This window comes from Rana temporaria, chromosome 5 (genome assembly GCF_905171775.1).
Source record: "Rana temporaria chromosome 5, aRanTem1.1, whole genome shotgun sequence".
NCBI classification, from domain to species: Eukaryota; Metazoa; Chordata; class Amphibia; order Anura; family Ranidae; genus Rana; species Rana temporaria.
The window spans coordinates 277496582-277513314 of NC_053493.1; the positions used below are offsets into that span (position 1 = coordinate 277496582).

Sequence of the window (16733 nt, forward strand, 5' to 3'; positions counted from 1 at the left end):
CTGGTTTTGCTGGTTTGCGAAACCACTGCTTCTTGCCTCCAGCGGCCTGTCCCTGCGATTTGTTGTTAAAGTTAAAGTTTGATCTTGTAGGAGGCCGTCGATACTGTTTGGTATTGGAGGGCCCCTGCCCAGGGGCGTACTGTCGTTTAAACGCAGGCCCTCAAAACTTTTTCTTGGTTGGCAAAAGAGTACTTTTGCCGCTTGAAATGGTCTGAATGTATTTATCCAGGTCTTCTCCGAAGAGTCGTCCTCCATGGAAGGGGAACCCTACCAGGAGCTTCTTGCATGGGGGCTCTGCCTCCCAGCTCTTTAACCATAAGAGTCTTCTCATATGGATAAGGGATAACGATAAACGTGACGCTTGCTGGATAGAATCCTTAATCGCATCTACCGTAAAGCGTATGGCCCTAGGGACATCCGAAAATGCTGGGCAGGAATACGTTTAAGCATCTGCTTAGTTTGATCCGATAATGCTTGTGCAACCCCAATCGCAGCCACAGCTGGCTGCACTACTGCCCCTGCAGTAGTGAAGGAGTTTTTAAGTAGCGTTTCCAAGCGTTTATCAACCGGATCCTTGAACACCTGTATGTTTTCTACAGGGCATGTTAAAGATTTGTTAACACATGAGATGGCTGCGTCCACCGCCGGGGTTGCCCATCTCTTGGAAAATTTCTTTTCCATAGGATATAAGGCAGAGAATCTTTTAGGTGGTAAAAAGATTCTATCTGGCTTGGTCCAATCTTGGAACATAACTTCCTCTAGCAGAGGATGGATCGGAAAAACTGCGTTGTTTTGAGGCGTTCTTAGTGAGCCCAAAGCTGAAACCGTCGATACTTGGAGATCTGGTACTGGCAAGTTGAATGCTCTATGGACCAAGTCCGTTAAGGCTTGAACCCACCAGCTCTCCCCTTGGGAGGCTGCCCCAGACTCCTCCGTATCCGGGTCCTCGATCCCCGAACCTGCTTGGTCCTTGTCCAAGAGGTCGTCCAATTCCCCTGCGGAAAGGACCTCCTCCTCTGAGGGTCCACGCTCGGGCGACGGAGATCTATTCCGTTTTCTGCCCCGCATAGCCTTGGCTATCATTTTTTCCATTCTTTTTTCCATCTCTTTTAAAGAGGTGGACAGCACCTCGTCCGTGACCACCCTAGGGTTGGACTGACCCGTGCCAGCCCCAGATCCCGATGGTCCCACCAAGGCTCCCTCTCGGGAAAGCAGCGGCATAACTTTGTCCGAGACCTCAGACTCTCTGGGGGAATCCCCACCTCTTGTACCCTCTGAACCAGATGCCATGGTACAATACCAAGGTACGCCCGCTAACTTAACGGTGTTTGGAATTATAAATAGTTATTACCCAAAAACCCTTTGGGGGATAAAAAATGCCTTCTCTCCTTTTAATGGTTCTTCTTTTTTTTTTTTTTTCAAACCAAAGAGAGAAAGAACATTCTGTCCCCTGAGAGAAAAAAAAAAAAAAAAAGAAGAACAGCCTATTTATAGGCTCCAGGACAGTCTTTCAAGACTGTAATAATCTTTTTTGGCCACTGTGTGTCCTCGGCGCCCCGCGCTGCCGCTCTGGTCTCTTCCTCTCTCAGTTCCAGCATACACTGAGCTGGGAACAAATGGAAGGGCCGCCCCTTCCTTTTCCTTTAACATACTGGCCCGCCCTTCCCCCCTCAGCTAACGGCGCGAAATTGCGCCCATATCACGGGGACGCGCGCGCCCGCCGGCGGGGGGGGGGGGGGGGTGGGAGGGAAGGGGGCCACACGAGGAGGCCAGAGTTTGTCCTGTCATCCAGGCTAGGAGGAAGAATCCTTGGCAGCAATCGCCTGGAGGCTTTGCAGGTAGGCACAGCTCTCTTTACACACACATACAGGCCTCTTTCTCAATGCTTTGCAATACTACCAGGGAGGTCACCTTTTATGGGGAAATACACATAGAGCCATCCTATCTTTAAGACATGTGACTCACTTTGCCAGATGCAGCGCATAACTTTAGGCATGTCCCACTGTGACCCCCCCCCCCCCAGAAAACCTGCTGCGAACCAAGTTCCGCAAGTTTCCCCTCACTTACCTGCTCCATGCCGCAGGACTTTGCACAGCAAGAGGCCCAATCTTCCCCCATCTCCGTGGGGCATTGACCTTCAGGCCCTGGGTTCCTATGAAGGATCCACTGTCCTGGGCCCATATAGCACTCTGGCAACAGAAACATTAGGCCCCCAAAGGTTTCTAAGTTCTGGGCCCAGGGTCCAGCTCTCTAAAAAGAAAGCATTATGGGCTATACCCCATTGGTTTGGGGTCTGGTTACTGACCACTTTAGCGCTGAGGCCTTTGGACAGAACCGGTTAGCCCACCTTAATCCCAAGGATGTGGAGGCAAGCTAAACCATGACCAACACCTAAGACACTGGCGTAAAAACTGAGGTACTCCTCCTATGGGAGGGGGTTATATAGGGAGGGGACTTCCTGTTTGAGATTGCCAGTGTCCATCACCTGAAGGTACTCCATATAACCCATATAGTAATGAATATGCCGCTCTGTGTCCCGTGATGTACGATAAAGAAATTGGACTGGCAGGAAGGGGGTATAAGTGCCCAGTAGCCAAGTGGTTATCGCCAAGGTTTTGTTACAAATGAGCCAAAATGGTTTTAAACATCCCATAGGAAGAATGAACATATACTATATTGTCAAAAGTATTGAGATACCTGCCTTTAGGGCATGTTCACACTGCTGCAATGCGGGAACCCTGTGAATCCACTGCTGGTTCCCGCATCGCATGTTTCACGGCAGCAGTTCACACTGTCCTATGCGAACTGCTGGGAGTGTCAGTTAAAAGTTATTGACACCCACAAATCTGTTTTCATATCGCAGTGTAATCTGCAATCTCAGACAGGAATCAGATCGCATGGGTGTGAACACCCATGCTATAAGATTCTGCTGCAGACAAAAAAAAAGGGTCCTGTGCGAGTTTGATGCAAATTCAGCCATACGATTTTAATGGCTGAAATCGCATTGCATGTGATTTTCACTGCAGTGCGGTGCGAATCACATCCGATCTCGGACATCTTGCATGCACATGAATTTTAATGGCATCCCAGTCTCAGTCCGTAGTGCTCAATATTGAGTTGGCCCATCCTTTGCAGCTAAAACAGCTTCAACTCTTCTGAGAAGGCTGTCCACAAGATTTAGGAGTGTGTCTATGGGAATGTTTGACCATTCTTCCAGAAGCGCATTTGTAAAGTCAGGCACTGATTTTGGTCGAGAAGGCCTGGCTCGCAGTCTCCGCTCCAATTCATCCCAGAAGAGTTGAAGCTGTTATAGCTGCAAAGGGTGGGCCAACTCAATATTATGAATCATCTTTGAAGGCTCAGTTATCAGCGTCTACCTTCGTTTTTTGGCGCAAGCCATGCTCTCTGGCACTTTTATTATGGTTTCTTCCACACATGCTGGTAATACTCTGTAAATGTCCCCATTAGCATTCCCCCCTTACATTAGTTGCCCCTATCACATTAATTCATTACATTGGGTGCACCCATCAGACTACCCCCATAAATCAGTTGCCACCATCAAAAAAAACCTTACATCAAGTGTACCCCTCAGAGTGTCCAATTAAGTAATGTGTTCCCATCAGAGTGCCACCTTACATCAGAAATTGCCATCAGAGTGCCCCCTTACATCAGTTGTCCCCATCACTTCAGGTATGCCTATCAGAGTGCTCCTTTACAATAGGTGTCCCCATAAGGGTGCCCACATACATCAGGTTTCTGAATCAGAAGGCCCCCTTACATTTGGTGGCTCCCATCAGTGTGGCCTACATTATTTGACACCATCACATCAGGTGTGCCTATCATATCAGAGTCCCATTATATAAGATTATCCCATCAGAGTGTCCTCTTACATTAAGTGTCCCCATCACATCAGTGTCCCATTATATAAAGTGCTCCTTTACTCAGATGCCCCATTTTTTTTAAGGTTCCCCCATCAGTGTCCCTTTACATTAGGTGTCGCCATCAGAGTGCCCCCTAATATCAGGTGTCTCCATCACATCAGGTGTGCCTATTAGAGTGCTCCTTTACATTAGGTGTGCCTATCAGTGTGTGCCTTTACATCAGGTGTCGCCATCAGAGTGCCCCCTAATATCAGGTGTCTCCATCACATCAGGTGTGCCTATTAGAGTGCTCCTTTACATTAGGTGTGCCTATCAGAGTGTGCCTTTACATCAGGTGTCCCCATCACAGTGTCCCCTTATATCAGGTATTTGCGTCAGAGTGCCCCCTTACATCAGTTGTCTTCATCAGCATTCCCCTTAACATAAAATGTGCCCATCAGAGTTTCCTGTAACATAAAATAATTGCCCCCCCGCCACATCGCATTGCCCCCGCCAAATCGCATCTCCTCCATCGCAGCGCCCCCTGCCAAATTGCATCGCCCCAGTCCATCGTATTGCCCACCAACCAAATCGCCCCAGCACATCGCATTACCCCCCGCCAAATCACATTGTCCCCCGCCAAATCGCATCGCCCCAGCACATCGTATTGCCCACCAATCAAAATCGCATCACCCCAGCACATCGCATTGTATTGCCCCAGCACATCGCATCACCCACCCACCAAATCGCATCGCCCCGCCATATAGCATCGCCCCCAGCATATCGCTTTGCCCCGCCAAATCGCATAGCATCGCCCTCAGCACATCACATTGCCCTGCCACCAAAATTGCATCACCCCCCGCCAAATTGCTTTGCATCGCCCCAGCACATCACCCCGCCACCAAATCGCATCACCCCCTGCCAAATTGCATCACCGCAGCACATTGCATTGCTCCCCACCAAATCGCATCGCCCCCCCCGCCAAATCGCATCTCCCCCTGCAAAATTGCATTATATTGCCCCAGCATATCGCATTATCCCCAGCACATCGCATCATCCCCCGCCAAATCGCATCACCCCCGGCACATGGATGCATTTGACGGGCACACGGAGGCAGCATTTGACGGGCACAGTGGATATGTTTGACAGGCACAGTGACTGAGTTTTATGGGCACTGTGGCTGCATTTGCTGGGCACAGCGAAGCAGCGTTTGGCACAGTGGCTGCGTTTGACGGCACAGTGCCTGCATTTGACAGGCACAGTGCCTGCATTTGACAGGCACAGTGCCTGCATTTGACAGGCACAGTGCCTGCATTTGACAGGCACAGTGGATGCGTTTGATGGCAGAACAATTTGTAATAGGACTTGCTATTGCACGGGGGCCCGCCCCCTCATCATGCTCCGCTCCATCTCCCCCTCCCAGCAACTCTACGCCTCTGCCCAAGGCTGTAATGCTGCACAATAAAAACCTGTGGCTCTGTGTAGCAAACAGGCTGGCTCGTTGATAATTTGTGGGCAATTATTTATGGGCATTTTTTCCAAGGCACCCCTGTTGAAAAAGGCTCTCCTAGACATAGCCCAAACATTTTCCTTCTGGCAAACAAGCTACTTTCTCCAAGATCTCACGCTTCGAAAGCCCTCTATGAGATTCTCCACGACAGTGCTAGGCCTTATGGTTGCCTGATGTGAGGCTGTTCCCTTAGGCTCAGTTGTACTCAAGGTCACTCCAAGCCCACATTCTGTTGGCCTGGAACAAAAACTCCATGTGTCAACTTCCCTATGCTTTTCTTCAATCAAGCAAGCGACTCCCTAGCTTGGTGGATTACTAACCCAGCCTTGGAAAATAGAAAGTGGTTTCTGCCACACTCATGGAATGTGATAACCGATGTCAGCCTCACAGGCTGGGGATTAGTGTTCCAATCTTACAGTTTAGTGAACCGGGGCACCCAGGAAAGTAAAACACTCCATTAACATCTTGGAGCTCAGAGCAAAAATAATTGGCTCTGCACCACTGGACCCCTCTTCTTCAGGGACACCCAGAGTGTAAGGCATTGCTATGACATTGGCCTATATAAATCACCAGGGGGTACCAAGAGTTAGGCAGCCTTGAAAGAGGTATCTCGGCTGTTTACATCCCAGAAGTGGACAATTGAGCTCCAAAAAGAAAGGGGAAATCTCCCCAATGTGACACGAACTGCAAAAACGACCTAAGGTGGTTTAATCATTACCAAAATCTACACAACATTTTGGATAAATGTGTTTCTAGAGAAGCAATTTATGCAGATAACAAAGCCTTACCTGCATGCTGACTTCTCGAGTTAAGCATTCTGTATTTCTGGGGTTTACATTCCCAGCATTCTGATTTTTATGTGCATTGCTGGCAGGTATCTGCTTGATACAGTTTATTTCACTAGCATTTGTGTGCAACTGTGATGGTTCAGCACCCTTTGGATTCGAGACAGGCCTGGGCTTTACTTCTTTTTGATAGGAAGCAGAACATAACTGATGTTTTCCAACAGCAATTGAATTTTGATTCTGTGTAACATTCATAGTCCTGTTTATTTCTCTTATATGATTTTTCATAATCATAGATGGATTTGTTAATTTTTTCACAGATAAATTAGCTCTAGCATCTATAATCTGACTAAATGAAGGTTGGGTAGGCTTAGAAAGGACCATCACAGAGCTGACTGTCATAGATTTGGAGTTATGCTCTTTTAAAGAATTGGTAATGCAAGAACTGAACATTCTTTTATCTTGTGTTGTAAGCTGGAAATGACTTGAATTAGCTTCATTTTTTCTGTGGAACACTGGCACATATCTTTGTACAGGTCTTTCATGCCTTACAGAAGAGTGGGAAACCTGAAATGGCTGAAAAGGTGATATAAAAGGCTCCATTTGTAATGTTGATAAAGTAGATTTTTCAGGATGTTTTTTCTCTAATACACATGTCTCTTTTGTTTGCTTCACAGGCAGGATCTTCTGGCTTGTTGCTGCATTGTACCTTGAATCTTGAGAAAGTGATCCTGAGGGTAGTTTTGCGGTTAGGTTGACTAGGTTTGTTTTGCCCTGAAAATATAAAATTGTAATTGATGAATTAATAATGCTTAAAGTGATTGTTACCAATCACCTTGTACAGTAAATCATCCCATTCAGTTTAAAATAGAAATGAAAAGCAAAAAATTTGTGTATAAAAAAAAACATACAATTTTTCCTATTTTTTATAAGTGATCATATTCCTTCTGTTCTCAGCTGCAAACGAGCTGAGAAACTGTAGTACACTAATCTCACCAGTGAAAGGCTGTGCAGGGTATGTGTTTCAGGACAAGTCTGATCATTGGAGGATAGCAGGCTGAGTTTCCAGCACAGCCAGAAAACAGACCATGCTGTATTCTCCTGCTTAGTGTGGTCTTTGCGAACTTTTGCCACATTTCAGGCTTCAAACATAAAGATATAAAACTATAATTTTTTTTGAAGAATCAACAACAAGTGGGACACAATCATGAAGTGGAACGAAATTTATTGGATATTTCAAACTTTTTTAACAAATAAAAAACTGAAAAATTGGGCGTGCAAAATTATTCAGCCCCTTTACTTTCAGTGCAGCAAACTCTCTCCAGAAGTTCAGTGAGGATCTCTGAATGATCCAATGTTGACCTAAATGACTAATGATGATAAATAAGATCCACCTGTGTAATCAAGTCTCCGTATAAATGCACCTGCACTGTGATAGTCTCAGAGGTCCGTTTAAAGCGCAGAGAGCATCATGAAGAACAAGAAACACACCAGGCAGGTCCGAGATACTGTTGTGGAGAAGTTTAAAGCCGGATTTGGATACAGAAAGATTTCCCAAGCTTTAAACATCCCAAGGAGCACTGTGCAAGTGATAATATTGAAATGGGAGTATCAGACCACTGCAAATCTATGAAGACCTGGCCGTCCCTCTAAACTTTTAGCTCATACAAGGAGAAGACTGATCAGAGATGCAGCCAAGAGGCCCATGATCACTCTGGATGAACTGCAGAGATCTACAGCTGAGGTGGGAGACTCTGTCCATAGGACAACAATCAGTCGTTCACTGCACAAATCTGGCCTTTATGGAAGAGTGGCAAGAAGAAAGCCATTTCTTAAAGATATCCATAAAAAGTGTCGTTTAACCACTTAACGCCCGCCCACTGTATATATACGTCCTCTTTTTAAAGACGGATATCTCGGTAACGGCAGCAGCTGCTGCCACAACCGAGGTATCCATCAAGTCCGCGTCCTGGGGACAATTTTTGACTGTAATCTGAATTGGATACCCCAAGTCAATCAATGTATCCACAATGCACTGTATTACATCAGGTGTTTGAGAAAGGTCAAAAATTTGTTTTCTCAGTACCACCGGAAAGTCTTGGTTCAATCTCTCGTCAACTCCCGGATTGACTTCAACAATATTGTGTATTTGGGTATGCCTCTAAAGTGGCTGAGGAAAATCCAGCTCGTCCAGAACCAGGCCGCTAGACTAATCTCCGGCTTAAATAGGCGGGAGCATATTACCCCTACCCTGCGATCACTGCACTGGCTCACTGTGGTAGATCGCATTGAGTTTAAGGCTCTCTGTCTCGCCTATCGCGCTTATCATGGGACGGGCCCACAATACCTGAATTCCTTGATAACGCGATACACCCCTGCACGAGGACTTAGATCACTTACAGCTGGTCTCGTCACTTGTCCATCTGCTCGCCTGCTTACCTTCGGGGGTAGACGCTTTTCTGTGAGAGCAACGGCCCTATGGAATAGTCTCCCTGTTTCTATCCGGTCTCTCCCCTCCATTATGGCCTTTCGTAAAAGGATAAAAACTTGGTTTTTTGAGGGAAAAGCAGGCTGAGTCACGTTAGTTTTCCCTGTTGTTCCTTGGTAGTTTGCTTTTTTGTGCTCTCCTTTTTTCTTTTCCTTCTATTTTCTTTCCCTGACTTGATTTATCTATTTACAGGTATGTCTTCTGCGCTTAGACGCTTCCCTGACGGGTCAGTATTTGGCGCATTACAAATCCAATAAATCAATCAATCAATCAATCTTCTGTGGGCAGGCGTGTAAACGATAACAGTGGCGGGAGAGGACCCCCCCTCCCTCCCTCCCTCCGCCGCTTACCAGAGCCGTCGGTAGCGGCGGAGGAGATCGGGTGCTGCTGGCTCTTCAGTGAGGACTCGAGTGAGGGCAAGATGGCCCCCACCCGTCCTCATAGCTTTGCTGGGCGGAAGTGATGTCAAAACGTCAGTCCCGCCCAGCGTTTTAAAGAGACAATTTTTTTGTTATTTTTTTAAATGACAAATTTTCCTTTTTTTTTTTTTGCATTTAAGTCTAAATATGAGATCTGAGGTCTTTTTGACCCCAGATCTCATATTTAAGAGGACCTGTCATGCTTTTTTCTATTTTTTTTATTATTATTTCAGTGTAAAAAATTATAAAATCAATAAGAAATAAGAAAACAAAAACAAAAATATTTTAAAAGTGCCCCGTCCCGACGAGCTCGCGCGCAGAAGCGAACGCATACGCGAGTAGCGCCCGCATATGAAAATGGTGTTCAAACCACACAAGTGAGGTATCGCCGCGATCGTTAGAGCGAGAACAATAATTCTAGCCCTAGACCTGCTCTGTAGCTAAAATGCTAAAATGCAACCTATAGAATTTTTTAAACGTCGCCTATCGAGATTTTTATGGGTAAAAGTTTGACGCCATGCCACGAGCGGGCGCAATTTTTAAGCGTGACATGTTGGGTATCATTTTACTCGGCGTAACATTATCTTTCACAATATATAAAAAAATTGGGCCAAATTTATTGTTGTCTTATTTAATTCAAAAAAGTGAATTTTTTCCAAAAAAAGTGAGCTTGTAAGACCGCTGCGCAAATACGGTGTGACAAAAAGTATTGCAATGACCGCCATTTTATTCTCTAGGGTGTTAGAAAAAATATATATCATTTTTGGGGGTTTTAAGTAATTTTCTAGCAAAAAAAATTGTTTTAGTCTTGTAAACGCCGAATCTGAAAAACACCTTCTGTCCTTAAGTGGTTAAAGTTTGCCACAAGCCACCTGGGAGACAAACCAAACATGTGGAAGAAGGTGCTCTGGTCAGATGAAACCAAAATCGAACTTTTTGGCAACAATGCAAAACTTTATGTTTGGCATAAAAGCAACACAGCTCATCCCCACTGTCAAACATGGTGGTGGCAGCATCATGGTTTGGGCCTGCTTTTCTTCAGCAGGGACAGGGAAGATGGTTAAAATTGATGGGAAGATGGATGGAGCCAAATACAGGACCATCTGGAAGAAAACCGGATGGAGTCTGCAAAAGACCTGAGACTGGGACAGAGATTTGTCTTCCAACAAGACAATGATCCAAAACATAAAGCAAAATCTACAATGGAATGGTTCACAAATAAACATATCCAGGTGTTAGAATGGCCAAGTCAAAGTCCAGACCTGAATCCAATCGAGAATCTGTGGAAAGATCTGTTCACAAACGCTCTCCATCCAACCTCACTGAGCTCGAGCTGTTTTGCAAGGAGGAATGGGCAAAAATTTCAGTCTCTCGATGTGCAAAACTGATAGAGACTTACCCCAAGCGACTTACAGCTGTAATCGCAGCAAAAGGTGGCGCTACAAAGTATTAACTTAAGGTGGTTGAATAATTTTGCACGCCCAATTTTTCAGTTTTTTATTCGTTAAAAAAGTTTAAAATATCCATAAAATTACGTTCCACTTCATGATTGTGTCCCACTTGTTGATTCTTCAAAAAAAAATTACAGTTTTATATCTTTATGTTGAAGCCTGAAATGTGGCAAAAGGTCGCAAAGTTCAAGGGGGCCGAATACTTTCGCAAGGCACTGTATATTACACATATACACACTATATAATCAAAAATATTGGGACACCTGCCTTTACATGAACTGTCACCCCAGTCTTAGTCCATAGGGTTCAATATTGTGCTGGCCCACCCTTTGCAGCTATAATAGCTTCAACTCTTCTAGAAAGGCTGTTCAGATGGTGTAGGAGTATGTCTATTGGAATGTTTGACCATTCTTCCAGAAGCGCATTTGTGGATGAGAAGGCCTAGCTCGAAGTCTCCACTCTTTATGGACCTTGCTTTGTGCACTGGTCTAATTCATGAAATCATTTGGTGGAGGGAGGATTATGGCGTAGGGTTGGGCTTGGCCCCTTAGTTGCAGTGAAGGGAACTTTTAAGGAGTCAGCATACAAAGACATTTTGGACAATTTCATGCTCCCAACTTTGTGGAAACAATTTGGGGATGGTCCCTTCCTGTTGCAACAGTGCACAAATAAGGTCCATAAAGACATGGATAAGTGAGTTTGGGGTGGAGGAACTTGACTGGCCTGCACAGAGATCTGACCTCAATCCAATAGAACACCTTTGTGTTAACCCCTTCACTGCCAGTGGCATTTTTATAGTAATCCAATGCATTTTTATAGCACTGATCGCTATAAAAATGCCAATGGTCCCAAAAATGTGTCAAAAGTGTCCGAAGTGTCCGCAATAATGTCGCAGTACCGAAAAAAAAAAAAACGCTGAACGCCGCCATTACTAGTAAAAAAATATATATTAATAAAAATGCCATAAAAATACCCCCTATTTTGTAAACGCTATAACTTTTGCGCAAACCAATCAATAAACGCTTATTGCGATTTTTTTTACGAAAAATATGTAGAAGAATACGTATCGGCCTAAACTGAGGAAAACAATATTTTTTTATATATTTTTGGGGGATATTTATTACAGCAAAAAGTAAAAAATATTCATTTTTTTCAAAATTGACGCTCTATTTTTGTTAATAGCGCAAAAAATAAAAACCGCAGAGGTGATCAAATACCACCAAAAGAAAGCTCTATTTGTGGGAAAAAAAGGACGCCAATTTTGTTTGGGACCTACGTCGCACGATCACGCAATTGTCAGTTAAAGCGACGCAGTACCGAATCGCAAAAAGTGCTCTGGTCTTTGGGCAGCAATATGGTCCGGGGGTTAAGTGGTTAAAATTCAAGCTCAATATAGTAAAACAGAATATTTAAATACTATAAATGCGATTCTGATGTTTGGGCATGCATGTTGGTGGGTCCAAAAGAAAACAAAAGGTAAAGTGGGTAAAATAAAAATGTATGTGTTGTCCTTCACTGGAAAAGACAGCACTAGTAATCGGTTTGGCCTGATCCTTTCACTGATTAGCTTCTCTTTAGCTCTGTTTTTTAAATATCATTTTAAAAGTGCAGTACAGTGTATGTCCAAATATCAGTGCAGTGACAGAGATGTCTTGACTGTAAGCTATTCAGAATGTATTGGCATGGGTTGCTATATTAAACAAAATAATAAAGAAATTAAGGAAATACAGTGACAACTTTTTTCATATCCATGTACAAACTGGTGGAACACACTTTTGTCTTTAGAACAAACTGAACTTCTCACAAAATTAATTCAATGAGGTGATGGAGATGTACTTTAGGGACCTGGGGTTACACTGAAAGCATTATGCATATCCTATATATTTGTTAGCCAGACTGTAATGCTGTAATCTTCACATTCCACCTCATGAAAACAATTCATAAGATTGGCATACCAGACAATGTCATTGTTGTCTTCACTGTCCAGATTACTTAATTGTTTGCTAATTTTAGTCTCATTTCCACGCTCTTAGCTGACAAGGATGTGGAACTTTGTGTGGCCTTCTTCTACTGCAGTTTATACTCCATTACTTTCTACCCACCAGCAGCTGTGGACTTTGTGCTTTCAAAACATCAGGACATTGTCCTTTGCCCTCTCTCATTAGGAAGATGTTTTTACTTGAGAAAATGTAGCTGAACGTTTTCTTTTTTCTTTTTTACATTACTCCCTGAAAACTCCTGAGACTGCAGTGTGAAATAAACCAAGAAGATTAAAATGTGTCTGACACATCACCAATAATCAAATTCACCTTCATTATGTATTTTCCCATTCAAATGATTGGCTTGGACAACAAATAATCCTGAGTGTAGGTGTTTGCTTTTAAGTTTATATATTGTTAAGTTTTAGACACATAATTCACTGTTTGGCTGTAGGTATAAATGAGCATGTGAACCTAATAAAAAAAAGGCTAGAGACATTAGAGACAGACTCTTGTTACCAACTAAAAGTCTCTTTCTGTAATCCCAAAGCACCCTCTAGTGGATGTTTAGTGACATCTTGCAGCTACCTGTGACTGAGGTCTTGTTAATGCCATAACTGTGTAAACAGGATTCTCACTTATCCTTATAGGAAAACCACAAAGATGAGACATTTTAAACTTGAGGTCACTGATGAAAGCATTTGTAATTCTTGCCATATCTGCGCGTGGGTAAAATTGGATGGGCTGACTTCTTAGGCAAAAAAATGGATACCTGAATCTCAAAGTTAAGATCTGATATAAATGTAACATGATGCACAAAGCTAAAAGACAATTTACCCACAGTTGTTTTTCAGGGTCAGTGCACACCAGGCACCTAAAAAAAAAGCAGCATAAAAATGCCCATAAGGGCTCATATTGCACATGCAGTTGTGTGCGTTTGCAATGATAAGCACCCCCCCCAAAAAAAACATTCCCTTCTGCTCATTTTTCACTATATGCAATTTACACTTGAAAATGTCTCATTTATGTCAATTGATTTTCTGCTCGAAAACTCCTCTCAAAAACATGCTTGGGATGCAGGTTTTTTCAGCCTGAGTGTAAAGGCATTGCTTCAAATATGCATGTAAAAGTCCAAATGTGTATAGGCAAACAGAGTTGTTTTACAGGCTGGAAGAAATGCCAAATGCCTGTATAAGCAGCATAATAAGGGGTGTCCATTAGTAGGCAATCGACATTTAGAAATGAGTGCAAGCAAAGCAAAAAATTCAGGTTACTATAAGTGGCGCTCTGCGCCCCGAACCCACACTTTTTTGAAGCCTATTATGCAGAGTTCACACCTATGAGAATTGGATCAGGGTTTCCCTGTATCCAATTCACATAGCAGGAGAATTTGACCCTTTCTCTACAGAGCCAGTTCACATATCTCCGGGGCGGCATGGCTGTTTTAGGTCCATATTCAGGCAAAGATTCGGCCCTGATCCATCTCTGAAACAGAAAACAGGGATGCACAGCATTCCTGTGCAATCCGTGGCTGGTTTAGGTGTGAACCAAGCCTGAGAGCCTCTGGCTCTAATCACGTGCTTCAACAAAAAAAAAACATTGGAATCCATGCGTCCGGCGCACCACACGTAGATTAGGGGACCAGACATATGGATAGGGGGCAGCCCAACTGCATTACGGGCTGCCACTGGTTACTATACCTGTGAATATAATTGTATTTTCTGCATTTGATATGGCAGTAAATACAACTCACTAATTTTCCTAATTAGCCTATTAGTCTTAGGAATGCAGCAAGAATAATCTTACAGGGAACTTCAGTGGGACCTTAAAACATATATAATATTTTCCTCACAAGTGCTAAAATATATAAGTACCCGTATATACTCGAGAATAAGCCTTTTTTGTGCTGAAAAAATGCCTTTTTTTGTGCTGAAAATGCCCCTTATACTCGAGTCACCTTTTTGCGCATAATCTCCCAGATTTTGGGGACCCGGTACCGGCACTCTTCTTCTATAAGTGTGCAAAGTTTGTTGTCCGGGGGACCTACAGCCGGGGAGCACCGGTTTTTCAAAGCCGGGCACCCCTTCCATAGACTCTTATGTTAAACAGTAATTTCTCCAGTGACTTTGGAGACCCGGTACTGGCCGGTCTTAGGTCCCCTGGACCCAGGAACTTGGCACACATGTAGCCCCATTTCTCCTCTACAAGTGTGCAAATTTTGTTGTCTGGTGGACCTATAGCTGGGGAGCACAGATTTTTCAAACCCGGGGCACCCCTTCAATAGACTCCCATGTTAAATGTCAGTCTAGTCATGGGCACAGTGAGGCATGGGAACAGTGAGGCATGCACATGGACACCCTAGGCTTATACTCGAGTCAATACGTTTTCACCGTTTTTTGTGGTAAAATCAGGTGCCTCGGCTTATACTCGAGTATATACGGTAAAGGTTCAGTTTATGAGTTAAAGTTATTGACATGAAAAATCATAATGTTATAAAAAGGTCATAAAGCTGCTGGTGCAAGAGGAAGTTAGAAAGGGGTAAAGTTAGTGGTTTATTTTTCTTCTGTGAGTTTTTAACCCTTTCTTTATAAGTTTTAATACAATCCCTGTATTTTCTATTTTTATTTTAACATGACAGATACACAAAAACGTAGACATAGAAAAGCCTGGTCTTACTAGCAGCAGCCAGGGGACAACGATTAACTTACTCTCAGTACAGGGAATTATGCAGGGGAACATTAATCTACAGACTGTGAGCAGAAAGGGGTTAAACCTATGTACATCACATGGAGTAACACAATTATTTTTGATTTGTGGATAAGCAACCTACTGCTGGTGTTTTAAAGTGGACATATAACTATTTAAAGTTGATCTATCAGTAAATCTCTTGCATGAACAAATTATTGACATGTCACAAAACACTGCATGATTTTTCAAACAGAGCAATTTTTTTTAATTGTGATTTTGTAGAAAGTCAAAGTAAAAGGCGGTCGCAGGGATCTGATCTGTGGGAGACGTTTACAGAGTAATGTTCAGGCACCAGTGTGTACATGATTGTGACAGCTAGGTGAAGGATTTTAGTTTAGTGATCTATGCCCTGATTGATGCCTGAAAGAACAGCACAAGCCAAAGGAAGATAATGGCATTAACAAGAGAATGCCAATCTCTTTGAGTATAACATCCAGTGTTACACTTGCACCTTATTTAATGTGAATAAGTGGAAACATGCACCCAGTATCCATTACATGCAAGTCTGAAGGAGAGTTTAAAACCATTTGAGTGTAACAAATAAATCAAGCCAACACGTTTCGCGGGAACAGAGTGTAGAGCTTTATGCTGCCTCTACAAGCCCAGTTGGCGATCGATCTGATCTTTAATGTGCAGACACACCTGTTTGGGATCTTTCCCCACCTACTAGCAACAGCCCTGAAGATGTTACAGTCTCTGTTCCCCTGAAACAAGTTGGCTTGATTTGTTACTACTCTCAAACATTTTTAAACTCACCTTCAAACTTGAATTTACTGGATACCGGGGCTCCTTTCTACCTATTCAAGTTCATATGCAGGAATGACCTTAAGGTCTAGAGGCAGCTGCCCAGGTCCCCAAACAGGTCCACAGCCACCTTCCTTCAACCTGAACATAAATTGGAAGGAAATTCTTCCTACCCGCTCACAGTATCACCCATCAGTGACCAATCGAGTCAGTCCAGTGTGATCTTAAACCCTAAAGACCTTATTTAACGGGCATAAATAAAATTGACACCTGATCAGCTTAAAGTAGGTACTGGGTTCTCTTTCTAAAAGAGACATTATGATTGTAATAGTATTTGGATCAGCGTGTTGATTTGAGCTGGGCAAACTGTTGGAGCTATACAACTACTGTATTATAATTTTTTTTACTGGCTCCTAAAAGCTGTTCATCATATTGGGGTATATTTACTGAAGGAATAAAGACTGTCTACTTACAAAAGTGTCTAAGTGAATGTTGATTAAGTAAATAAGTAATTATTTAATAATCAATTAATCGTATGAAAGCAAAACCCTTCCATTGCACATAACTGAGTACCTTGAACGGATTTACCTTACTAAGCTAAGTAAATAATTTAAATTCTTTCAATAAATCATCCATATTGATTGATTTACAATCCTAATGTTCAAAGCTGTATAATGTGCAAATACAGTTATCCACCAGCTTTGCCAAACCAGTATAAATAACTAAAGTTCCTTTACTATAGTCAGTTC

General features: G+C 43.2%; 1 protein-coding gene across 1 annotated transcript in view; it reads right to left on the reverse strand.

The window, feature by feature from the left end:
• Positions 1-16733, reverse strand: part of C5H18orf63 (chromosome 5 C18orf63 homolog) — a 156259-nt gene that overhangs the window by 43510 nt on the left and 96016 nt on the right. The window contains exons 11-12 of the mRNA XM_040353890.1: positions 13081-13264; positions 6159-6929 (exon numbers count right to left, since the gene is read on the reverse strand). Of these exons, the coding sequence (XP_040209824.1) occupies positions 6159-6929; positions 13081-13264 (955 nt within the window). The remainder of the gene's footprint in view (positions 1-6158; positions 6930-13080; positions 13265-16733) is intronic.